The sequence below is a fragment of the Pithys albifrons genome, chromosome 11 (assembly GCF_047495875.1).
Source record: "Pithys albifrons albifrons isolate INPA30051 chromosome 11, PitAlb_v1, whole genome shotgun sequence".
Classification (NCBI taxonomy): domain Eukaryota; kingdom Metazoa; phylum Chordata; class Aves; order Passeriformes; family Thamnophilidae; genus Pithys; species Pithys albifrons.
Window position 1 is genome coordinate 9905269 of NC_092468.1, and position 25753 is coordinate 9931021.

At 40.8% G+C, this 25753-nt stretch overlaps 1 protein-coding gene across 3 annotated transcripts in view; it reads left to right on the plus strand.

The window, feature by feature from the left end:
* Positions 1–25753, plus strand: part of NYAP2 (neuronal tyrosine-phosphorylated phosphoinositide-3-kinase adaptor 2) — a 130777-nt gene that overhangs the window by 60299 nt on the left and 44725 nt on the right. For all 3 annotated transcript variants that reach the window (XM_071566821.1, XM_071566824.1, XM_071566823.1), the window contains exon 4: positions 15615–16712. In XM_071566821.1, coding sequence (XP_071422922.1) covers positions 15615–16712 — 1098 coding nt within the window. The remainder of the gene's footprint in view (positions 1–15614; positions 16713–25753) is intronic.

Here is a 25753-nt window from a genome sequence, read left to right on the forward strand (position 1 = left end):
ATGAGGTTGCAGTCTAGCTGGTCTCTCCCATAAATCTAGTTTTCTGACAGCTAGACTGGTGACTCTTCATTGTAAACTTGAACTTTTGCTACTCTCATTAAGCAGAATTCGGATTAAAGGGATTTAGCACTTTTGCTGGGTTTGCATAGTGCTGGTTTCCTTTTATTTCTTACCTTGGTGAATGAAGTATTTAACCTGAACTTTGAAACAGTGTCCACTGCAGTAACCGTGACATGTCCTTCCTTACAGCCGGGTCTTATTCCCAGATCTTTTTATCCATGCCTGCTAAAGGGAGAAATATCATTAATGAGCCCTATACAGACCTAGCGAGTCTAAAGAGACTGACAGATGAGTTCTGGTGGGTTGAACTCCGGGCAGTTAAGGATGCTACTGCTCTGGGCTATCTGCTTGGCCTCATGCTTGTCTGACAACCCAGGACTGACAGAGCAGAATGCAGTGTTTTAGGGATGTGTCTTTGAGACACAGGTGCTTCTGGAGGGCAGGAGCTGTGGCAGAGCATGGGGCAGGCAGCTCGGGTGAGCAGCCTCCTGCAGTGAAGTCTATCAAAGCCCTGGACAGTGAGTACCAGACTTGTGTGATGGCTCTTGCAAGGTGCTCCCTCTCAGTGAGGGCCAGTTGCCACTGTGGCCTGTAGTGCTGGTGCAGTGCTGGGGTGTGGATCTGGGAACAGGAGAAGGGCAGTCTGTGTGGCTGTGGCATGACAGGGTTTGCTGCCTCCTGAGGTCCAGCCTCCAAGGCATCCTCACACAACACAGACTCCTCAGCCAGATGCTCACCTGGAGCATCAACATGTCGTTGTGCCTGAGAGGCCTGAGTGCTTGCATGTTGTGTACCACATGCTTTGAATTCATTTTCCTCTTTCCTACTGCCTGCACTGTGTTTTGAGCACAGCATGTGCCCCACGGAAAGCTGAGCTAATGTTCACATTAGCTATATAGGTATAATGGTATAATGAAAGCCAGTATTAAGCCACGTGTCTGCTTTCCTTCACGTGCCTTAATCTGATTCTTGATCTCAGTGCTGCTTTATCAATTATTTTTTGTACATTGCAATGTATCTCTTGCAACCTGTGAGGCTTGAGAGAGCTTAACTTGAAAGTGGGCACTTTGGGAGAAGGCATCTGGCAATGGTGGAGGAAAAAGTCAAAGATAGTGTCAGAAATCACAAGCCCAGTTGTCAACAGAGTGAGGTGAAGTTGGTTCTTAACTGTCACACATAACTCTGGAGAAGTGCCATGTGTGTCCAGATGGCACGGTGATGGATAGGGTGCATTCAACAGTGTTAGAGCCATGCAGTCTCAAACAGAACCCTTTACTCAGCCCTGCCTCCCAGCTGCAGGGATTGCAAGGGTGCAGGGCAGCAGTGGCCTGACTGCCTTGGCACTCTGCCCAGCAGTGCTTCTGTTCTGTGTGAAGCCACTTTAGAAGCTGAAGCAGCTTGTTCCCACCAACCTGCATTCTAGCAGGTAGGACATGGAAAAGATTGTTGTCTATTCTCTAGCATTTAATAGCTTAGAGATTTTCAGAGGCTTTGCATTTTGGGTTGGTGGGGGTGGTAGTTTTCCAATGCTTTGGGATTTGGTTTTTTTCTGCCTTTGCCAAGATTACAGTTTGGCCCTCCCCTGCAGCAAGCTGGTTTTCAGATGGCAGCTCCCAGAGCTGGGTTACTTTCCTGCATGTACCACCTCCTTCAGCCCTTCATCTTTTCAGATGTGTTTTCTGGTCCCTCAGATAAGGGAGGGCAAGCATAAAGAAAGGAATGAAATCAGCCGTTCTTACAGTTGTTATAATAGCTTTCTGTGCAGAACAATGAACACAATGTGATTTTGGAGGTGTTTCTAAACAAGTTTTGAAGCCACAGAGGGAATAGGTTCTTACTCTCAAGGCACATATGCATGCTCATTAATGCTAGTGGAAGCTGCCAGCATTAAACAGAAAATAGACCATGCAGTGGTAAAAGCTGTTGTTACCCACTTGGGAATCACATTGTGCCCATGACTTGGCAGTTGGTACTTCGGATGTGTTCTGCTAGTCTATCCTGTGTACTTAGTGTCTTTTTTTTCATTCATCTTAATTTAACAAAGTTTCTTTATATATATTCCTCCTCTCTCTTTTCACAATAGGGTGTTACTCATTTGCTGAGACTCTGCACCTGTGTAAAAAAGCACAAAATTAAATGTGCAGCCTGCCGGTGGTACAGCTATTGCTCTGCTCTCAAGGGTGATGGAAGCTGTGATGTTCTTGATAACAGAAAAGTCTTAATAATGTGACTTCAGGGAGTGTTGTGCTGATTTACCAGATTGACTACAAATGCAGCCACTCCAGGAGGAGCTGCCTGCCCAAAGCCAAGCCCACCAAGGCCAGCTAAACACTTGTGACTCCTGCTGTGAGCATGTGGGCTTTTCTTCTCTCTGTATCCCAGTGTGCCAGGGCTCAGGAGGAGTTTATAAGCCTGGTCACAACCACAGGCCCAAACTGCACTGGTGAATTCACATCATTCTGCCCTGGAATTGGCAAAACCGTTTCAGACCTAAAAGCAATGTTGGGTGTAATGCAGACATGCTGTATAGATTTTTCTGAAGTCTGCTGACTGTATAGGGTCACTATAGCCCCTGGACACACCAAGGTAAGAAAATGTGAGCCACTTATTCATGCAGTCAGCTTGAATCTATGAGAGAGTATTAGCACAGGTTTCACATCATATGAAAGTCACTATGCTTCTTTTAGAGTGAACCCAGCCAAGGAAGTATTTCAGATGTGCTCTTTGAGGTGTCTGAATCAATCATCTCTGCCAGAAAGACCACAATGCAGAGTCTTTAAAGAAATCTACCATATGGGAGGTGCTGTTCACTGCATGGTTAATTTGCAGCCTCGACAGCCACTCTGTAACTGTAAGGTTATAGTGTCAATAAATCCATTCATTGTCAGCAAGTCACTGTAAGTCATCATATTTGTGACTATTTAATTTTGTATTTTGTGTAAACCTCAGGGTGCCGTAATACTGGACCATCTCAGCATTTCCACCTGTGAGTTGAAATATTATGAAACACTAGATTCTTGCATTATTTTGCTTCACTGAATGGCTCTGAAGTCAAGGCCAAGAGAGGAGGGGAGGAGAAATCCAGGTTAATTCTCTTGTCTTATTTTGACAGTACAGCATAATTTGTTAAGTAAAATGAAATGCCTATGAAACTACAAAAATAGCGATTTGAGAATACTCCTACTACACTTCTGTTTTGCATACTGTCTTTGACATTGTCTGTTAAAGGCATTGTGGACAAATGAGTTAGGGCTTGAGGGTTCAGACTGAAATTCTAAAGTGGCTGTTTACTCTCAGAGCTGGTCTGAGATGTCTGGCAACACTAATTTGAAAATTAAAGGAAAAAACCGCAAAACAGTAGCACTGTTTGTTCTACAGGAAATACATGGGATTTCCACTTCTTTGTCTTCCTTATTTTAACTGGTGCCCTTAATTTTGTTCTCACTTAAATAACCAAATGAGGCAAATGCTTATGGAGTGAAGCATGACTGAGCTCTCAAAGCATTTTGTGTCAAGAGGTTTATACAGGTTACACTCACATTGGCTTTACTGGGAATGCACAGTGCTTACAGAATCACATCCCAAGAGACTCAAGACTAGCTCCAGGTGAGATCCTGTCAGGCTACCCTCTGTTTCATCAGTAATTTCTTTCTAATGACTGTTTGAATATAGTACTCTTGGATGGTGTACGGGTTTGCTGCTTTCATCTCTTCCACTTGGCTTAATGTTGGATGACATCAGGCAACATATGCCTGACATGCTACAACTGTGTTTGGCACTTCATGCCTTTCTGGCCGTGTGTGTGCAAACAGTGCTGTGCTGAGATAATGTGCACAGCAGTGACAGCTCAACAGAGCACAGCTTCCTTTTTGCAGTGCCATCAAGTTGCCTGGAGGTCACAGTGTATCAGCCTGCGCTTTTCATAGATGCACGAGGGGAAAACAAAACTAAGCGTGCACAATTTTGGTGCTGATTTTAGTGGCCTAGCTTCTGACATGTCAAACAAGAAGCACATACCCCAAAGTCCAATATGAGGCTTGCAGCTGGCTGCTAGTTCAGGGTGAGGGGAAGCTTAAATGTGGGCAGTAAAAAGCTGGAGCATTGTGTGATTGACATCAGCAAGAGGTATGGCTTAAGATTCATTTCCAGTGTAGTGGTATAATATTTGCCATGGCTGCCATCATTTCACTGAGATAATCATGTATAATTCTCTGCCTTCAAATTCAGATGTCTTGCAAAAACAATTGAAGAATTCTGCCTCCCCTTATGCTTAGTAGTAACAAGTACTGCAAGTACAGGACTCTCTGAGCATAAACATGCCTGACAAAACTCAGCTCTGTTTGAGACCAGTATAACTTTTGGGTTGTTGGCCCTAACAGTGCTTTGTGAGGTGAAGGAGATTCCTGGAATTCTCCCCTCCATGCATGACTGCAAATGGAGCTGTTTCCTACTTCCTCTTTGTGGAATACCGAAGGATGGCTTGACTGTAAATCTTGCCTTAAAATCAATGGAGTGATGCCAGAAGTCTCCTCACTTGGTAAAGTTTCAGTGGGGTTAGGTTTTTGCTCATGACAATGGATGGCTCTTAATATTTGGATTTTGGGCAATAAGATACTAAGTAACTTTTTGATTAAAAGAAAAACATCCACAACCAGAAAAGCAAACATAAAAATGTGTGCCAAGCCCAGAACTGAAGATATACCACTAGTGAGGATGCAAAAACTTGGTTATATGTTTAGCCTGTTCATTTTATTAATTATGAGGGTTTGCAAGCAAACACATCAAAAGTTAGTGTTCTCTCATTCTGAATTCATTATTTTCTGTTAAAAGTGAAAGAATTTTTACTGGTCTTGTGGCTAAATATCTGCAGTGACTAATTGCCATATGATCCCACTTCTGAAAATGCATTCTTGCATGTCAGTGTTATACCAAATGGAGACTTCTGTAAATAATACTAACCATCTTCTCCCAGGGATGTGAGTGGAGGAACAGGCTCTTCACAGCTCTACCCCTGGCACTGATGACCTTGAGCATTTCATTTGACTCTCAGTGTCACAGAGTCCTCCTTTGTAATACAGAGACAGTGACAAAGGCTTTGTTTAGTGGAGTAGTTTGCATTCAGCTTATGATCAGAGTGTTTCTGCTCACATTCAAAACTTGAGCTGATGGGACACATGTCAGTGCTTTTGTAGCAGCACTGTAGAAAGAGACCCTTGAGTGGAGAAGGGAGTAAGTGAAAAATACTGTCCTTGCTATTGTGAAATTCCGCACATCTGGCAGGGTTTCACTTGTGAATTCAGGGCAGTCACTGTGGAAACCAAGACTTCAAACAGCTACTCGGCATAGGAACTGCTCAAGCTCCCCTTCCCAGCCTCCTGTTGGTGTCACTGATGCTGTGGAATGTGAATAAGGATAGCAAAATCTGAGCTGCCATTATGGTCCAGCTCTGTGAAATGCTGAATGCCATGGGGTTGCAGAACAGACAGTTCCAGAAGATGGTAGGTAACAACCCATCTCAGAGCTCAGGATGTTCTGAACTGTGCTCTTCCATAGACTGTGCCTTGGTGGTGTGGTTGAATTCCTGCAAGGAGCTTTGCTTCTGAACAGCAACAAAATGAAATAGGCCACAAACACTAGGTTGTAACAATAGCTTTTGGTTTCCCATTTTTGCCTTTTAATCCTTCTTCTTGCTTCTCAAGTGGAACAATGAGGTCAAGCCCAACATCTGAAACAGGAGATGGCTCTCCTAAAGCTTGTCTGGAACTGTGCACAACCCTGTCAAAATGGTGCAGCTATACCAAGGGAATTTAAGGTGATTAGTCTCGGCTGCATGACCCTTGTAGATAAACACTATTACAAGCTCTACTAGTTTTCCTACACCACTCTGCAAATAAATGCAGGAAGAACTGATTGATCCCAGGCACACAGAGAAGCTCCAAATGGGAGGCAGCTGATAATGTGTGGCTTGTCTGTAATTTTGTCAACACTTTATTTAGGACTGAGGAGGAAAGAGGAGTCAACCCAATGGAGATGGAAGTAAAATTAATAGCTGTGAGGCATTTTTCCTAAAGCTGATTACAGTGAGTATTTCATACCATTCAGCCCCTGACCATGGTGCTGTTACTGTTACATCTCCAGGCACTACTGCCTGCCTGTAAGCTGATCTGACAGTGCTCTGTCCACTTCAGCTGTCATCAGATGTACCCAAAAGATGCTCAGTGACAACCTGCAGGAACTGCTTCTGCAGGATCACCTTGTGTCCTTTTGGCAGAGGAAAGACTGCCCCTTTAGATGAACTCTTGTTCATTGTGGCTCATTTGCTTTCTTGATGCTGCTGCTGTGGTGACTCATTTGACCCCAGACATCAACCTTGTGCTGTGCTCTGAAACATGAGCTTGGTGGCGGAAGGAAGGGGCTGCCCCAGATGTGTCAGTCAGCAGCACCAAGAGCTCTTTACACAACAGACAAAAGGACAGCATTTCAAAAATCCCAGAAAACTTCTGAGAGAAAGGGGGTTAGTGATATCTATTGGTTCCTTGTTGCTGGTGGCAGATGCCAAGGAAGCACAGGAGCCTGTGTTTACTGTTGGTCACAGTAAACCTCATGCTGAAGACTCCATGAGCTCAGTATTCTGCACTATACCACCTTGGTGGGTCTGCCAGCTTGATTTAATGGGCTGCAATTATTTTAGAAGCTTAGCAAACAGATTGTTACTTATATAAGCAAATAATGCATTCGACCTACTTCTTGTAGCTGTGAGTAGAAGACAGGCATTGCTGTGGATCTGAAAAATGAAATGTCTCATATCTCTGGATAAATTATTCAAGTCTTTGCATATAGTGACTGCTAGTGTTCTAGTCTGGTTGTTTGTGAACCAAAGCAATTAAATCAAGTAAATAAATACAGACTATTTTTCTAGATAAATGAAAAAAGCGAGTTAAACTTACTGTTTCATGAAGCATTTGCTCTTTCTTTAGCTTGATTTCCTTCTTTACCATTTCCCCAGTGAATAATTTTGGAGTCCACTATTTGGATGCATGTCCTGGTTTTAGAAATCCCCTAGAGCCAGGAACTCTTGCAGAGATCAGGTTTGTTCAGTGTCTCTGTGAGCACTGGGTCAGAAAGCCTGTGTACTGTACCTTCTCCAAGAAGTTCATGAAAGTTCAGCAAATGATTTCCCCCATCATCGCCCTCAGCTATGGTAGCTGGTAATCGATAGCAATGCTGTTCCTGTGAAGTCAAGAGTTACACTGACTGGAGTCTGCCTTTGTTTACATGAGCATTGCCAGATGATACCATTGAGACCTTCAGTGCCCTTTAGGCAGCAGGTAACATATGAATAAGCAACTCAGCCCTCAAAGCCTTACTGTTACCATAGTGGTGTCCTCTGCATGTACTGGTGTCCAAGCTCATGCGATGTAAGTATCTAAGGCTTGTGTTGATGGGACTTAGCTCTTTACACATACCCAGAAGCATTCCTTTCTCAACAGAAGGGAGATCTTTTTACAGGCCAGCAGAAATACTGCAGCAATTGCAGCCATCCCATGGCACAGCCTGTAGAACTCAGAGAAAATGCAGAGCCTCACCTTCTTCTGTGTGATATTCAGAGATTACCTAGAAGGTAGCTGCAGAGAGGGAGAAGGGGCAGCTAGTTCAGGGTGACAGCTCTATGGGAACTGTTGCACAGCAGAGATGCTGGGTTGGGGGGTGTTGGGGGCTGATGTCACCCATCGTTATCCGTATGAAATGCACTCAATGTGTGGGGAGCTGTGAGAGTAGAGAAATAAGTTAGTTTAGAGTAAAACAGCAAACTGGGTTTCATCTTTGAGATGAGAGTCAAGATTCCATAAATTCTGCTATAAACTGGAAAAGCTCTTCTCATATTGCTGATCTGTGGCAGTTTTACTGTACTCTGTTCTGACCATGTGTAACTCTTCAGTGCTCCAGCTTTGCAGAGGTTCCTGCAGTAGAGCCACCAAAACCCAAGTGCGTACACTTTGTAGATTAATTTCTCTGTGAGCATGATTAAGTAATTCTGTTTGCACACTCTTCACTAATGATGCTTGTGATAGATAAATTCTCATGCCAATTGCCTTTCTATATCTAGAATTCCTTCAGAGTATATAGAGTTACAGAAATTTTTGTTGTCACTGTTACACTGGTTGCAAAATCTGTTTTGCATATTGCAGACTTCAGGCTGTCTGAAACAGAATGAACCAGCACTTCGAAAATATTCCTTGTATGCGTGGGCAGTGTGAGGATCCTTGAAGATCCTTCCCCAGTAATCCTCCCACCACTCCCTCTTCCTTTACAGCCTCTTCCACTGGAACTGCCATAACTTATGCCCATGTAACGTCATAGATCCTGGTCCCTTGTGTCTGGGCATATTAGTTACTGGATATTTTTTGAGATGGATACTCAGAGAGTAACCTAAGAGAAGTTACCATGATATTTTTGTGTGCCTCCATTTGCATTCAGCTCATCAGTTTTCCGGAAAAGGAGGATGATTCAAATTGACCATTCTTTTCTTACCTATCCAAAGTCTTGCTTTTTCTGCCTTTGAAGTCTGTGTCGACTGACAATAACTTTTGGCCTCAGTGAATAGTACAGAACAGCTTGATTGCAAATAATTTGTAATTCTTTCTCAAATACTCTTTTCTTTTTCCTTTGCCTATTCAATTTTATCTGAAAAAATCAGGGACATCAATTACTCATTCTTTAAAAGAACTAGGATGTGAAGTTCAAAATAAGTGAGAGCACGGTGCTGGGCATTCAGAAGGAGATTTAGTCACTTTGTAATTTTTTTTATTAAGTTTTTGAAGACCTTTTCACTGTAGGAAAGGCTAATAAGCAAGGCTCAGTGTGCCAAATGGATGCACAAAGTGAAGGTCTATGGAGAAAAAGACCTGGAAGCCAATCTGCTATGGAACGTGGCAGTTTGGGGAGGGACTCCCTCCATCATGCTGATAATCCAAAGGTTTTGACATATCCTGGCATCTCTGGGTCTGCCCTTGTCTTGATGCAGCAGAGCAAAGAGCTGGCAGCCCCTGCTGTGCTGGGAGGAGGCACTGGCAGCAGAGCAGTTAGTGCCCTGGGCTGGCTTCTGGGAATCCCAGGCAGGTATGGCAGCCTTGGCATATACAGCATGGAAAGAGCCATGATGGTGGTGCTGAGAGATCAGTTTTGGAGCCCAGATGCACAGCCCTAGGCTGAGTCTAGCAGTAGAATGTCTCCAAACACAGCACCTCTCAGCTGCAGGAGTTGTTTTGTAATGCAGAACTGAATTTAACTGCAGGGCCCAATTCTGCTCTCCGTTGTAATGATGTTTAATTCTGCAATATCACTCCCAAAGCCACTAGCTTTCCACCACTTTGAATTAAAGCAGAAATCAATCATTTTAAAAGCCAAAAGAAGTTGTAGCTAAAATAAAGGGACCTGAATACTTTTGAGGAAGTGTTCTTAATCATAGCCTTGAGACATACAAGTAGCACGTCAGTATTATTTTATGACACTGGCTTTAAGTCGTTTCATTTCAGTATAGTTTTGTCTTCTTTAAATGCCCAAATAATTTCCAGTAAGAGCTAATAAATTCAGGAGGGGGAAGAAATATGTACTGCATGAAACCATTGTGCTGAAACCACCTATTGCCTGTTTGAATTATTCAAATGGTTCTTTTTTCCCTTCCATATGCTTCCCCTCTTTTAGAGCATCTTTTAGGAAAGGAAGAGGAAACCTGCAGGGAAAGGCCTTGTGTCTATGAGGACAATGCTATTTTGAAAGCCAGGGTTTTTTTCATGACAGAGATACATTCTCTGAAGTTACTTCAATCTAGTAATGCTGTTTCTATAATCACTTGCTAAGATGCATCTTTGTGTGTGTATTTTCTGGCTGTTCACAGTGTGTGAACATTTGCCTTCAAATATTCCTTGGAGAAGAAAAGATCCATGTTCAACACTGCACGTCTCCAGTAACTACATTTAAATTTGCTTCTGTTTTCTACTGTTGCTTTCCAATGATAGAAAGCTCTGTGCAAGTTTTGATATAATCAAATAAATTAAAGTAAAATCCTTCTGTTAAAAATCCTTTGAGTCTTAACTGGCAAAAGATAGATAATGAAAGGCAGCATTAAGGAGTAAAATGACAGGTGAAGCCCTGTGGCCTATGACAAAGAGATGAATTAAACTCAGGTCTCCTGAGTGTCGATCTTTTGCACAGTTCAGAGGACTGTGCTTTTTTAAATTCACTTTCACTGAGAATATTCAAACTTCATCTGCAGAGAAAATGAAATATAAGCACTGGTGCACAAATGCACTTAAGATCATGTGCAACTTTGAACAAGCAGTTCATTTCTTTAAAGCCAGTGGGGTTACTCATAGTCTTGAGCTTGCATACACATACAGACACATATAGGCTCTGAACTACCCTAGAGCTGGATTATCTCTGTTGAATTATGTGATGTAAATCAGAATCTGTGTATCTGTGATTCAGTATCCAGCACATTCAGGGTTTAATTAAAGAAGTTCTATTTCCTTTCACTCCTGGAGGCTCTTTTTGCTAGAGGTACCCCTCAAAATACAGTAAGATTAATTCCTTCAGCATTTAAACTCATGTTTTTAAAAATTTTAAAAATTTTTAGGCCCAATTTATTCCTTCATTTAGAAATAAATTGAATCCTACAGTCTCTTGCAGAAAGTGAAAGGGAGGAATTTGCCTCTTACATGTGTTTTTATTCTGTTTGTTACAGTGAACTGCACAATTCCTTGGATTGGTCTGTGAAATGCAAAGCTGGAACATACTCAAAGGACAATAGAAATATTAGGAAATTAATTTTGTTTTTTAGATGTTTTCGCTTATACAGTGAGCAAATAATAAACAATAATATACCAACACATTTTCATATTTCTGTCTTTCTTTAAAGAGGAAAAAAATACCTCAGAAGGATAATACCCAAAGCATTCTGTATTTCCAAAATGAACTATGAAAGGCAGATTATCTGGGCATGTCTGAAATCTATGAGTAACCTTTGCGCTACAAATATCTCATTTCAAAAATGTCAGATTCTACTTGTTCAGTAGGGCTTCTGTGAGGCTATTTTAAGCACTGGGCTTCTTGCTTCGAGATGGAACTGAAGTCACCAGACCCTGCATCTCTTGTTTTGCCTGAGCTTTGCCAGCACTGGAGAGTGGCTTGGCAGTGGGACACCATTAACCATGGAGAGTTCCTGCCCAAGCAACGTAAACTCCGTGAAGTTCACTTTTATTTTCAAGCATAATTGTGCCTCCAGTTTATCAGTTATGGTAGTTTGGATGGTACTGATGCAAACAAGGAGCTGTCAGCACAGCATTCAGAGCTCCCACAGCTGGGGCAACTCCTGTGAGGGCAAAGGACCATGGAGCAAGTGCTGAGTTATCTTCCTCCGAGCACTTCCCCTCTCCTCAAACTCCTTGCAGGCCTGGTGGTCTCTTGTGCTTGTGTGTGTCTGTAATAGAAGCACTTACAAGGGGTTTGTGGTGCACTTTGAGATGGATGTTTAAGGGAAGATGCACCTGGCAGGGAAAGAAATAGTTCTTGCTTTCATTTCTTCCATTTAGCTTTGGATCAGGACCCGTGTGCTCTGACATAGGAGTGGCAGAGTCTCCACACAGGTTACTGGCAATAGTTGCACCAAGGACATAGTAATCCATGTTGAAAAGCTCTTAATTATTCCATGTTTAGAGCAGACAATACGGCAGTATGTGTATCATCAGTATGACAGCGTGGTTTGCCTTTCATAGGAGTTTATGTTCCCAGCAGGCACCGAGTTCTTTTGCTGCCTGATAAATGTCAAGTACTTTAAGCAGTCTTGCCTGTTCCTCTCTGGAGATTGCCAAATAATCTCCTTTCATGGGGTATGGGATCTTGCCAGGGCTTCTGCATTTGTACACATCTATCTCTGCCAAATGTTGGTAACACAGGAACTGCACAAATACTCCCTGCTCCTTTCATTAGCTTTGCACAGTTCTGTTTAACTGCAGGATTCCTGTTTTTTTTTTCTCTGTTGTTCTGGGCTGGAGTGGTAGTTCATGATCCGTATTCCATTATCAGGTGTGCTGTAAAATTCAGCCCTTGCCATGGAGCTGTGTTTCAGGATAGAAGCCTTTGTTAAATAAACTGAAATGTCTTGCATGATGGCCTTGTTCAAGCAGATTCGGTTTGCCTCCTCAGTGTCCCCAGAAGGTGAGGGGAGTTCCTGGTAGGTGTTGTACAATTCCTCTGTTCCCAGTCATGATAAAAACATTTCTTTCTTATTTACTCTATCCGCTTACCTGTGTCTATTCACTAGGAAGTCTTATACCACCAAATGCTCACGCTCTGTGCAGTATATAGGAGTTATACCTTTTAACCTTTTAAGGTTTATAAAATACTTAAAGCATTTCATTTTAAATTGTAATTTGAAAAGTCCAATTTGTCAGGGAGGGAAATGGATCTCAGTAACACACCAACTCCTGGAAACAGGTAGTTTAATAAACTAACTAGGGCAGAGGAAAAAATGCTTTAGATAGAAAATAGGAAGTAAATCACCTTGTCATGTTTTACTCTGTCTCATACACAAGATTGAGCCATTTGACCTCTCTGTTGATAATGTCACCAAGGTATTTTAGGCTAATGCTACCTATCATGCAATGGCAGATGAGTTTCTCTGTGTCACCGTGGTACTTAATTTCAATCCTTGCAAAAATGCAAGACTAGACAGCAGAATGTCAATCATTTTTCCTTGACATTTCTCATTTCCTCATTTGTAATGTAATAACCTGTGAATGTTGTATATGTAAACTTCAGCACCTAAGGACATGTTTAGACCATGTGGCAGAACCTCATCAGTGAAAAACTGAAAAGGGAAGGAAAAGGAAAATACACTTTTTCTAGAAATGTGCTTGAAAACATAGCAATTGCAACCACTTTTGGCTATTTTTAGATAAAAATATCAGTTAACCCTAGCCTTGAATGACCGGTGGCACAAGAGCATCTCATGTTTTGATTATTTTGTCCATCATTAACATCTCTTCATATAAAGAGATGAAAGAGTGGGGATGTGGCTGTGAGACAGAGCACATTCTCAGCATGACACCCGTGGCACAGAAGTTGTAGAAACCAGCACAGGGAACAGGGGTCTGAGGAGAGCAGAGGAGCAGGAAATGTTTCTATCTCAGGTATTCATTAGGGAGCATGATGCAGAGGGAACTGAAGACTGCGAGAAGCCTCTTTGTACAAAATACACAATTTTCCAATGCAGCTAAATAGAGTTACTGACATGTGTAACATGTTCACAAATGATCAGGCAGTTTGTGCCAGTCTCATTGACTGTCTCTTTGTTTTAATGACAGCAATCTGAATAAATTTGCTTTTGACAGGGCTGAAAATCAGATTAACAGAGGTGTGGAGAGAGGATTGAAGATCAAGTTTATGTCAATAGAATATATACAAACATGATATGGAAATAAAAGACTAAACATAAAGGAAATAGTGATTTAGCTGGAAGCACTGCAACAAAAATCTGCTAGTATTCTTGAAGACATTAGGAGTAATATTTTCTGCAAAGCCCAAATGATTCTGGTAGCCTACATCTCATTCCCAAAAGTCTAGCCTAATACATTCAAGAAAATTAATTTGGGTTAATTAAAAAGACAAATTTAAAATGCATTAGGATATATCCACATAGTGAAAAATTATCAAGCTACCAACACTCTTATCTGTGGTAGCTTTTGCATGTCCCTAGCCTGCTGCAAAGTGGAACACATTAATTGGAACCATCATGAAAGCATAACATAATTTTTGAGTGCTTTTTTTCCTCTTAATTCTGGCAAGATTTCTTTTTCTTTTTGCTTTGTTGTACCTTAGTTATATGTTAAACAAATACTGCTGACAAAGAGTGGTCTCATTACTACTTATATGTACATATGCATACATTCACAGCTCCTTATTCCTAAACAAAATTTGTTTATCATCTGCCTGTTCTGCTATGCCTTGTGGGAATTGAACAGAGGTTATTTAGGAGTTGAAAGCAGAATTGTGACAAAGCAATAACACTGTGTTTGAATCCTCCCCTGATACTGACCAAATCACGTTAGTAAGGTGCTTTAATGCAGGCAATTCCAGCCCTGGGCCGGAGTCCTCATAGACTCAAAATGCAGTCTTTGACAGAGCAGTGCCTCGCTGCTGCCTTTAATGATATGTTTAAGGCTGTTTCTAAAAGAGGAGGTTTGACTCCATGAGTACTGGCTGCTTGGTTTAACCTTCGACATTTGCTGGCTCTTTGCTGATGAGTTCAGCATAAGTGTCTGGAAGTTTCTCTGAGCGCTCAGTTTGTGGTGGCAGATCTGTAGCAGTGAATTGCAAGGAGCGCCAAAGGTTGGAAAGGTGGGAAAGCTGCAATTCAGAACTGGCCTGTAGTTTAGGGGGTTTAAGGGCGGGGAGAGGAAGGGGGGGGAGTTGCTCAGTTGGTTTGGGTTTGGGTATTTGTTGGTTTGGTTTGGTTGGGGTTTTTTGTTTGGTTGTTTTTTGGTTTTTTTTATTTTAGGAAACTTACCAATGAGGTGTCCGTTACCTTACAGGAATACAAATTAAGTTTAGTGTATGTGGTAAATTTCATTTCTGAATAAGTTTATTGATTCTGCTTGGGATAAAAACTGATTTCACCCAAACATTTAATGAGGCATTTTATTAACCCTAACATTTAATGAGATGTTTTATTAGCTCTTTATGCAAAGTGAACAAAATGCAATTTCCATGAATTTCTTTATTGTTTAATTCATAAAGGATAATTCATAAGAAACCCCTGACCTCCTATTTCAAATGGATTTCATCACAATGTTTTGATTTATAGTTTCAAAGACAAGGTTTCTATAAGTAACCTGTGTAGAGATGATCTGAATCTGTGAGATACTTTGTTCCTCCTTGACTTCTCTGAGATCTTGTTAATTATAGGATAGAGTCCAGATAAATTATTAGGATTATCTCAACAGTAGATATTACAGTTTGTATATGAGTATTTCCTTTCTCAGTCAGTGCTGAGAGAATTGTTTTGTTTTATGCAAGAAGTTACTATAAATAAAAAGGTCTGGATTCATTACTATGTCACTATAGAGTTACATTGCTGTCATTCCAGTTTGAATGTCCAGGATCTTAACTGTTCTCTTGGAGCGAAAAGGATTAAAGTTTGATACTTACTGTTATGTCTTTGGCAACTCTTTGGATCTTTAAAATCCTACACTGATATTTGAAAAGCATAATACTTAAAAATGGTAAGTCCCTTGTCCCAAAGAGTTTGGGAAACAGATGTCTCGGAGGAAGGGAAGTGCTCAGTAACTACTAGAGCATCAGAGCATTCTGGGGGAACTCTAGGAATACTTTGAGTGTTATTTTTATAGTGTTCTACTGATACAATACCAGAAAAAAACAGCAACAGACTGGTCCCAGGAAATCTGTTCCAGAATTATGACACTGTAATGGAGATCCTGTGGTTGATAAAGTGCATTACATGCTTCTGATTAATTTATATTTTATTCTGTTTTCAGTGTCAGCCAAACCAAGACCTCACAGTGATGAATACACAAAGAAGATTCCACCTCCAAAGCCGAAACGAAATCCAAACACTCAGCTAAGCACATCTTTTGATGAAACATATATCAAAAAGCATGGCCCTATGAAGACAACACTCACTAGGGATGCCTCATTATCACAGGTCAGCAGTCCTGCTCCAGACACAGAGGAAGAAGAGCCTGTTTATATTGAAATGGTTGGGAATATTCTCAGAGACTTCAAAAAAGATGAGGATGACCAAAGTGAAGCCGTCTATGAGGAGATGAAATACCCTATATTTGATGATGTAGGCCAAGATTCAAAATGTCAATGTGAATATGACCATCACACTTGTTCTTCTCAGTGTGCTACTCCCACAGTGCCTGACCTAGATTTCACCAAGTCTTCAGTGCCATCTACTCCCAAGGGCTTGCTTTGTGATATACCCCCGCCATTTCCAAATCTGCTTTCTCACAGACCTCCACTGCTGGTGTTTCCACCAGCACCAGTGCAGTGTTCCCCAAATTCTGACGAGTCTCCTCTAACTCCACTAGAGGTCACAAAGCTTCCTGTTTTAGAAAACGTGTCTTACATCAAACAACAAGCTGGAGCTTCTCCATCTTCGCTGCCACCTCATACACCAGGCCATCAAAAACTGGAGAAAGACCAGACAGCACCTCATGGAACTAGCACCCCTGGACACACCTCCTCACCTCCTCATCCTTCTACCTTATACAGAACACAGTCTCCCCATGGTTATCCTAAAAGTCACTCTGCCTCACCTTCTCCTGTCAGTATGGGTAGGTCTCTTACCCCCTTAAGCCTCAAAAGGCCTCCACCTTATGATTCTGTACATTCAGGAAGTCTCTCAAGAAGCTCTCCATCAGTGCCTCATTCTACAGCCAGAAACACATTGCAAGAAGGAGGAAAGATGGTAAATGCCTCAGTCAGTACCTACGGGTCGTCATGTCAGAGTGGTTCCCGCTCTCGAACACCCACCAGTCCTCTGGAGGAACTAACCAGCCTCTTTACCTCAGGACGAAGCCTCCTGAGGAAGTCCTCCAGTGGCAGAAGATCTAAGGAACCTGCAGAAAGTAAGTTCTTGATGTAATTTTCCCTCATTCTTCTTTTTACAAGATATCTTTCACCTTATTTTACTAAATCAAATGCTTGCAAAATTAAACATCTCAGAAGTCTGAATCCCTTATGTAAATTGCTTGTAACAAAAAGTCATTATTATCAAAATTGCTTTAGTCTTCATATTGTTATATTTTTGAAATTTTTAAGTATGCAGACTGCATTACAGAAATACAATTCATGGCTTGGTCTTGAGAAAGGAATCAATTCTCATTAATTTTTTCATAGCTTTAAGAGTTCCATGTGAGTTGGGATCTTCCTACCATGGCACACCCTTCCTTTCTTTCTGGATGCTAAGACACAGTCATTGTCCAAGCAGCTTGTAGCAAAATAAGCAAACAGTAGTTATCTGGATATTTTTTTGCAAAGATTCATTGATCACTCTTAACTTGGCCAGTGATCCCAGCAAGTATGGTGGCAACCAGAGCTACCAGCTTAACTTTGATTAAGCCTTGGTCAAAGGCTGGAGTCGATGATCTTGGACCTCTTTTCCAACCTAAATGATTCTATGATTCTGTAAACCATTCTGGTCCTTCTCTCTGCATTCTTCTGTGCTGTGACATGGAGTATCTCTTCCAGCTGGCCCAGTGGGACAAGTTGGGAGGTTATGCTGTGAATTGATCTGAAAAGCAACATGATCTGTAACACACACAGCCTATAAACCCACACACAGAGAAAAGCACAGGAAAAGCACAGGAGGAAATTGTTCAAGAAAACCTTAAGCCAATACTGACTTGTCATATGCTGTATCATAAAATCTGTCCCACATGCATTCAGGTTTACACGATGTTCACTTCTGAGCTTGTGAAATATGGAAACTCCTAATGAAATCAACAGGAGTCACATTTATGAGTGAAAGCAGAACTTGTCAGAGTGCACAGTGGGCTCAAGATGCTTTCTCCACCAGCTTCAGTAAAATCAGTTTATGACTTAGAAATTTTGTCACATGGCTAATGGAAAAGCTCTCTTAGGAGAACAGCTGATCTCACGTTTGTGTAGGTACTATATTAGACCTATTTGGCAGCTGTAACATATTAAATATGATATGATATGATAAGCTACTCTGGTTTATACCTGATAAAGGAAGGTATACTGGTTTCCAGGCTACTGTATCACTGCTGAAGAGAAGTGAATTCCACACTGCCTTTTGGTTGTGTTTGTGCCACTCTCTTACATTACTCATTGCAGTGTGGTCACATCACTTTGGGGCACAATTGGGGGACTCATAAGAACACACCCTCTGGGTTTCCATGGGCAGAGGTTGTTTGTCTCAAACCTCTGCAGCTCAGTGAGTACATACCAATATGGAGATATGGGGAAGCTTGGTGGTAATGGGTCGGGTTGGCCTACAACACATTCCCCCTGACTCATGGACTCCACTGCCCCAGCCTCAGCAGATTATTCTTGTGTATCTCTATGCACATCAGGAATAATGATTATGAAATCAGAAGGCGGAGGTGAGAATTGACTTAGCCAGATGCTGAGAATAGTAGTTGGTGCAACAGTTTGCTTAATTTAGCTTTGTTATTTTCATGGCCTGCAATCATTAATTCTGTTTTGTGAAAGCCTCAGCTCCATGATTCAGTATTTGATTGCAGTAGTAAAAATACAGTAATGCCAGATTTGTGTGCTGGATGGGAGCAAGTTTGTATTTAAAAGGCAAGATGATTCTTGTAAATGGGAACAATTGTGAGGGATGTGATGTGACATTTGTAAATAATTTTAGTCAAGTGTTAGAGAAACTGGGAAAATGCATGTAATATTGAACATTATTAAACATGCTTCTTATTCAGAAGTGAGCCAAAATCCCCTCTAAATCCCATGCTTCACCAGATCTACCTGCTGAGCTTAGTAAGAAGGTTTTATGCTCACCAGTGTAAGCAGGTTTGGAACTTGCAGAAATTCCCACATCAAGGAAGTCCTGGGAAATTTCAGTATATCCATGCTGTTGTCTCATACCTACCTCCAGAAAGAAATTTTCTTTATTCCACTTGCCTGAAATTGAATGCAAACCTTTCAAGGGACTTTTCACTGATAAATTTAGACTAAATATTGCCATGCAGATCTGTACCAAGAGCAGTTTTCTTGGCCTCCCATGGAACATTCTGTTTGCTCCTTAGGAAGTAGAGATATGCTCCTTATTGGTCACAAATGGTAAGACAACAGATATGAAATAGAAACTGTGTTCATTTACTTTAAGAAAAACACATTCCTATTAGAAATAGACACCAGTGGTGAAAATACTCTGGGGTGCAGCTGTGTTGAGTAAATGAACAGACTGCCCACCTAATCTGATTGTAATTTGTCTGGTATTTACAGTATGACTTAATCCTGTGGGATTACTGCCTTGAGCAAGAACCAGGTTTGTGTTTAGATATTACAGAGGTAGAAGACACTCCAAGATTTATAGAAAATACATGCAGGTCTAACATTTTAAGTCTTGAAATGGTGCACCATAAAGAATCTAAATTGAGGGATTTGAACATAGCATTTGACCAGACTGTCACATTTATTTGTCATGATTATACATACTGATAGCAGGGTAGACTGAACTACTCCTAGGATATGTTAATGAAACCTTGCTCCTGCAAATCACTCTGGAAGCCTGAGGCATTTATACCATTCTGGGTTATGTTTTTTAAGCAGTGGCAGAGCCAATGCATAGAGTAGGAATAACTGGGACTGCCATGGTTTTACAGTTGTCACTTCAGTGGAATTTACTCTCAGCATACAGAAGGATCTCCAGAACCTAGTGAATAATAAATACACACTCACATAAAAAGAAGAAAATCATGTTAGGAAATTAAGAATATTTGCCTCCAAAGTATAAAATTATTCTGACCACATCTCAAGCAACTTTCTCATTGAATCCTCCAAGACAGCCCTCTGGGACTCACCTGACACTCCCACTACCATAAGATAGTATAAAAAAACCCAAACCCATAGTAATAAATTTTGTATTCAGCTGAGTGTATTTGGAAAATATTACAGCAGTTACAGAAATAATTCTCTCATCTTTATTGTTAGTACATCTGACTTTGTGGAAGTTTGGCATCTGGGTCCAAACTCCAAATGTATTTGCTGGCCTTTAATTTGTGGCATTTTTGAGTGCTCTTTTTTTTTTTTTTTTGAGGAGGAGGAGGAGGAGGTGGGACTGTGCAAAAATTATTTCCAGTCACTAACTTTGATATACAAGCAAAGCTGCCCTTTTAGTCTTTCTGTATTATTTTATTTACTCTTCTGCCGTTTTTCCATTTTTATTCCCCTCCATTTTATTTCTTTAGAGTCCTTTTGTGCTACAGAGAAATTGGGATCAATCATTAATACTAAGGAGTCTGTCACCTCTGGGCCACATTTTCTGAGGATATGAACTTCCGTTGCAGCTCCAGACATGTTGCTGAACACACTTAACATCCACTGGCTGCAGCTGCAATGTATCTGGATTTTATAAGCAGCTCATTTATTGTGCTGTGTTCTTCTAAAAATCCTCTTGTGTGCTCTTAGCATCTTAAATATGCATTACAGCACAATTATGAAAGTGGAGAGAAAAGAAAAAGGAAAAGTAAATTGTAAGGCCAAATCAGAAATGAAAAAAATTAGTGGAAGATGGCACAAAAAAAAAGGCAGAAAGATGGAGACAACCTTACAAAGAACTGAAGAAAGCTATAGAGTATGAAAAATGTGAAAAAGAGAGATATTATTAATTGTCACTGACTGTTCCTTAACCCTTCCTGCTTTTGTGTGGGATAACATTGGTAGTATGCCCTAACACTTGGCAGATGCCTGTGAAATATAACTTCAATACTCAAAGGTTAGAGGGAAACTATTTAAAGGGTTCCAACACTGCCAGGTGTCCTTGGGCTGCTGCAGTGTGTCCTTTTCTGATGCAGTTGGAAGGTGTTTAAGTATGGCCACTCAGTCCAGCTGTGTTGAATGACACATTCCCTTTGTTGTTACTGTGCACACTGAGTGTCTGTGTTACCTGTGCCCTTCAGGATGAGGGAGTTATGGAGGGAGAGGAAGGAAATGGTCCTGAGGTTTTCCAGAGCTGTATTTGTTGCTTCTGTCTTTTCTGCACCATAGAAACACTCTGTACTCAATGAAAACTAGCACTGTGTGCCTACAGACATACCCACACCCTACAGAACAGAGCAGAGAAGCTGCTCTGCAGCTGCACTGCAGTGGCTCTGAGGCTGTGTGTAGCTTCAGTGTTCTCTGTGTGAGATGGTCCTGTAAAGCCTCGTCAGTGCCAGCCTTTCTTTTTGTAAATTGGTTGTTTCCATTTGTTAAGGCTTCAGTTTCCTCACAATTTCCTGGGAACTTCATGTCAGTTTTGAGGGAGTATTGCAAATATTCATCCTAATGAACTGCACAACAGTGTATGTACCTCAGCTGTGTGCTCTGACTGGGTCTGTGCATGAGGTGTGAGATCAAGACACATGATGCACACCAGCTGGTCATTTTTTCCCTAAGCTGCTCTGCAGTGCTTCAAAGCTGCTTTGGCTTTTGCCTATGCAGAGTTTCACTCTTCAGCTTCTAGTCACATATAGGGAGGAAGTTTGTGAACTTGCTACTTTGGAAAATCAGTTAAAGTGATTGAAAATTGGGATAATTATTAACATTTCCTGTTCCTGGTTGGTACACACTGAATTAGGAATCTAAAACTGTCAAATAGTGTGAGGAGGGGAGGAGTACTGAAGTGATTCACTTGCTAAAAAGGAGCTCAGCCTGATTTCAGGCAGCTGGGACTTGGTTAGAGTAGAATTTTTTATTTTTTTTTAATGGTGCTGCTTTCCAGGAAGCTGGAAAACCTGGAGAAGTTGGGGATATCCCATCCCTGAAAGTGTTCATGTCCTTAGATCCCCACCAAGAGGACGTGTGCTCTGGACTAAATATTTTGGTCTGAATCACCTAGCCTGGCCACCTGGAGCCTCTTGTTGAACCTGAGATGTGTTCCCCAATTAACAATCACAGGAAATAATTGGAAAGACAAATCATTATTTGTCAGCAAGGTCTTTCAGCTAAGTCCACAAAAGGCAGGAAACCAACATTTCCCCTTGGTTTACTCTAAGTGAGAAGGAGTGAGCTATGCATAAGAGGTTCAAAGAGATGTGTGAAAGCATTCACAGTGGCTCCAAGGCAGCTTGCACATCCCTAGGTGCTAATTCCATGCTGTAGCTACACCATTACTGCCCCATTTTGCATTGCACACCAGTAATTCCATTCTTGGCACCAAGGATAATGCCAGGTTTAAGAACTTGTTTCCAATGGATAAATCCATAGAAACCTGCTCCTTGCTTGAAACACACACTATGTTGTTTTGTTGTCTTGCTGCTTTCACACAAAAGCCAGTATGTCTACTTTAAGGGCTTTTAGTCATTCAAGTCACTGGTGGTGGGATGTTCCCTCCATTTTTAAGATGGAGTGTCTTTGTTAGATGCAGTTATTAAAATAGAAAACAAGCGTTTTGAGATTATATGCAATACTTTTGTTAATTGGTACCATGACAGTGTCTCCTCTTCTAATTCAGCAATTTAGGCTTATCAGGAAATCAAGTCCTCCTGGGATTGTGACAGTATACAGAAGCATTGAAGAAGACATAATTTCATAAATAATTGCTCAGGTTTTTCTGGAAACAGCTGCTGTTTCTGATTTATGTATACAGATTTCTTTATTCCTTCTGTTTGTAGTACTTGACTGCTTGATAAAATTTCTTTTTCTGAATAAGAAACAAAATTGTAAGGGCAAAAAAAGAAAAATTAATAGGAGTAAAGCTATTGTCTTTTGCTATATTTCTGGTAAAAGATGGTTTCAGGTAAAGAACTGAAAAAGACATTTTCTCCTTAGGTTTAATGTAACGTAAGATGTGAGATGTCTGAAAGTTGTTTAAAATAGAGGGGGGAAAATGTCTTAAATTCACTTACTGGAACCTACTTCACTGTGTTGAGAATAAGCAAAGTAACATGTGCTGCACTTATGGAGGTGGATAATGATAATAGGTTCTCAGTTTTAAGTGCCATTGATTTTCCCCCCTCCCCTGAACAGAGTTTTCTAAGCCAAAGAAATATCTTGACCTTTAGACCAAATCCTCAGCACTTATAAATCATCGCTTTTTATTTGAAATCGTAAGAGGTACTCCAGTTCAACCATCTGTGTCTCTGGCTTTGAGAAAATAAATGCATCCTTTGTGACTAGAACAGCTTGTATTCAAAACGGTGTAGTGATGCAGCAGGACAGTGAATCAGAGAGTTTATTGCCTTTCTGTTTCAAACAGGACCACACAATTTATGACCAACTTATGAGTGCTCAGTCCTAATGGTAAGAAGTGTTTAATCTGGTGATGTTTTCTATAAGCATATATTAACTTCAGCAAAACTGCTAAATACAATTCCTCGAATTTTCCCACTGTGGCTTTTAGGGGAGGTGGTGTCAAGTGTAGGGTATCAGGGCTTCCTGTTGGGAAAGAACTAAGGCAAAAAAGGAAAAGAGGATAGGAATGGAACTGCTTTGATTTAATAGAATGGTGCAGGGTTATTTATTTAGCTTCCACTGAGGATGTTGGTGCAGATGCACCAGATGAAGGTGGCCAGGCAGGCACTGCCAGTGGTTTGAGAAGACAAGCTGCTCAGTGTTTCAGAACTTGTCTTTATAACCAAACACTGGACCCTGAAATGAGTCTTCTTCTGAATTAAGAGTCAGGTTCTCTTTGCATTAGGATTCAAATGCACTTTTGTTTGTTAAGTCCTGAAAGTAAAACTAGAGATTATTAGTAGGAAGGCCTGTGTTTAAGAAGCAGCATGTTGATACACCACTTTGAACCCCATTTGACATGGTCCACAGGCATGTATATAGAGATAGTACTTAAGTCTCTGCTTAAAACAAATCACAGGGATGGAGATCACAGTGTTGTTTAGGAAAAATAATCAAAATCCCCCAGATCACACCACCACCATGAGACTTAGGATTGTGATCTTTAAGATGGTGAAATACTGTGCAAGTTTCAAACAGAGCAGAACATAATAGTTTCCCCCAAATCAATCATGAGAATAAAAAAAAAAAACAATTTTCCAAACAAATAACATAGGTTTTTTCTCAAGGAACTAGAATTATCTGCATCATAGCTGGAGGAGCTGCTTGAGATCAGTTAAATGGAACAGTTTTGCATGCCAGCTTATGATCCAAACCCTGATTCAATGATTTCTTGAGCTATTGTTGTTGCATCTTTACAAGAGATGGATTTTAAATGCCTTATCTACACTTACAATGACACAGCTCTAGCTGTAGAACCTCTGTGATTGAAGAGAAGATGGTGGGAACTTTGGGGAAATAAAAGAAACAATGTTTCTTCCCTTAGTTCAAAAAAACCACCCATATTTCTGACTGCTATTTCTCCTCTTGATATTTCTTGAAATGCCTTTATCTTACTGGCAATTTCTTGATCTAAGCGGTTTATATATTCATTTTTACAGAACATATTACTTTTTGGCCTGAATTATTTGATTCCTGGCCAAGCAAACTTAACTTTTAAACCCCATCATTAAAGATCCAATCCAAAAGTCCTTGAGGTATAAGATATATTTCAGGGAATCCCATTGTAAATTATGGCAAGAGGGATTCTCTCCTTGTCATAGGCTGCAGTTCCTTACAAAACCACTCGACACTTAGGTCTCTAGAATGCAGCAGTGAATAATACAAAGACTAAGTAGTGAATGACCGCATAGGATGCTACACATTTTTGGCAGTGTATTATCTAATCTACCCATAGAGTCATTAAGGTTGGAAAAGACCTTCAAGATCATTGAGTTCAACCTTTGACCAAACACCACCTTGTCAACTAAACCAGAGCACTAAATGTCATGTTCAGTCATTTCTTGAACCCTTCCAGGGATGTTGACTTCATCACTTCCCTGGGCAGTCTGTTCCAGTGCCTGACAACTATTTCAGTAAAGGAATCTTTCCTCATGTCCAACCTGAACCTCCTCTAGTGCAGCTTGAGGCCATTTCCTCTTTTCCTTTTGCATTTGCCTGCAAGAGAAAATACTCTGATAAACAGTGTTAGGACTCCTAATGATGAAACGTGAATATGCTTCTCCTTAAATTTTCTCTGAACCTTCTGGAACTCTATTAGTAACAACAGAAATCAAAGAGAAATAACTTTATTTGGGTTATACATGCAAATTATTCAAATATCAAACCATGAAATTGTTGAGATGTACAAACATGCACAGTATAGAAAAGGTGAAAAGTACAGGGATGTTGAGGAAATAATTGTCAGGATAATCATGCATATTAAAAAATTAGGTTCCTTTACATTCAATTCGATGTGAAGGTTTGCATTCCTTTTACTTCTCTGAACAGAATTATCCATCCCTAATAATTATTTTATTGTTGAAACAGTAACATGCAATTAGCACTTTATCTAGCATTTAAGAATGAGTAAGGAGATCTATTGTTCTTGTAACAACCCATCTGAAAGAGAGAAGCTGTGTGTTTAATTTTGCTGGAGATGGCAATTACTTTATTTTTGTCTGTGACTTCAAGTTCATGACTCAAAAGGACCACCTTCCAGGAAATCTATAGCTATTTTCCTGCTCTGGCAATGTTCATGCAATTTGTATGGAGTTTGTGTGTGCTGTAACACAACAGAGGCCCTTGTGCCAGGCCCACGAACTGCTCTGCTCACTTGGGAAGGCAGCAGTGGTGAGGCCTTACGGGCACAGGCATCGGCCAGAGCTGCACAAGGCCATCTGTAATTCTACTTATTTCCTCAGGAGCAGAAGTCTCTGCTGGCATAGCTCCACAGTTGCTTTTCTAGCAGGAGTAAAACCACTTCACAAAATGAAACCTCTAATTAGAAGGTGGGGAGAGCCTAAAATAATTAACTTTGTTAAAAGGCATAGAAATACAGAATGACATAAAAGTTTTATTCCGTAACTGAGAGGAACCCTGAGCAGTAACTTACAGAGCAAAATGGCCTGGGACACTGACCCAGCTACAT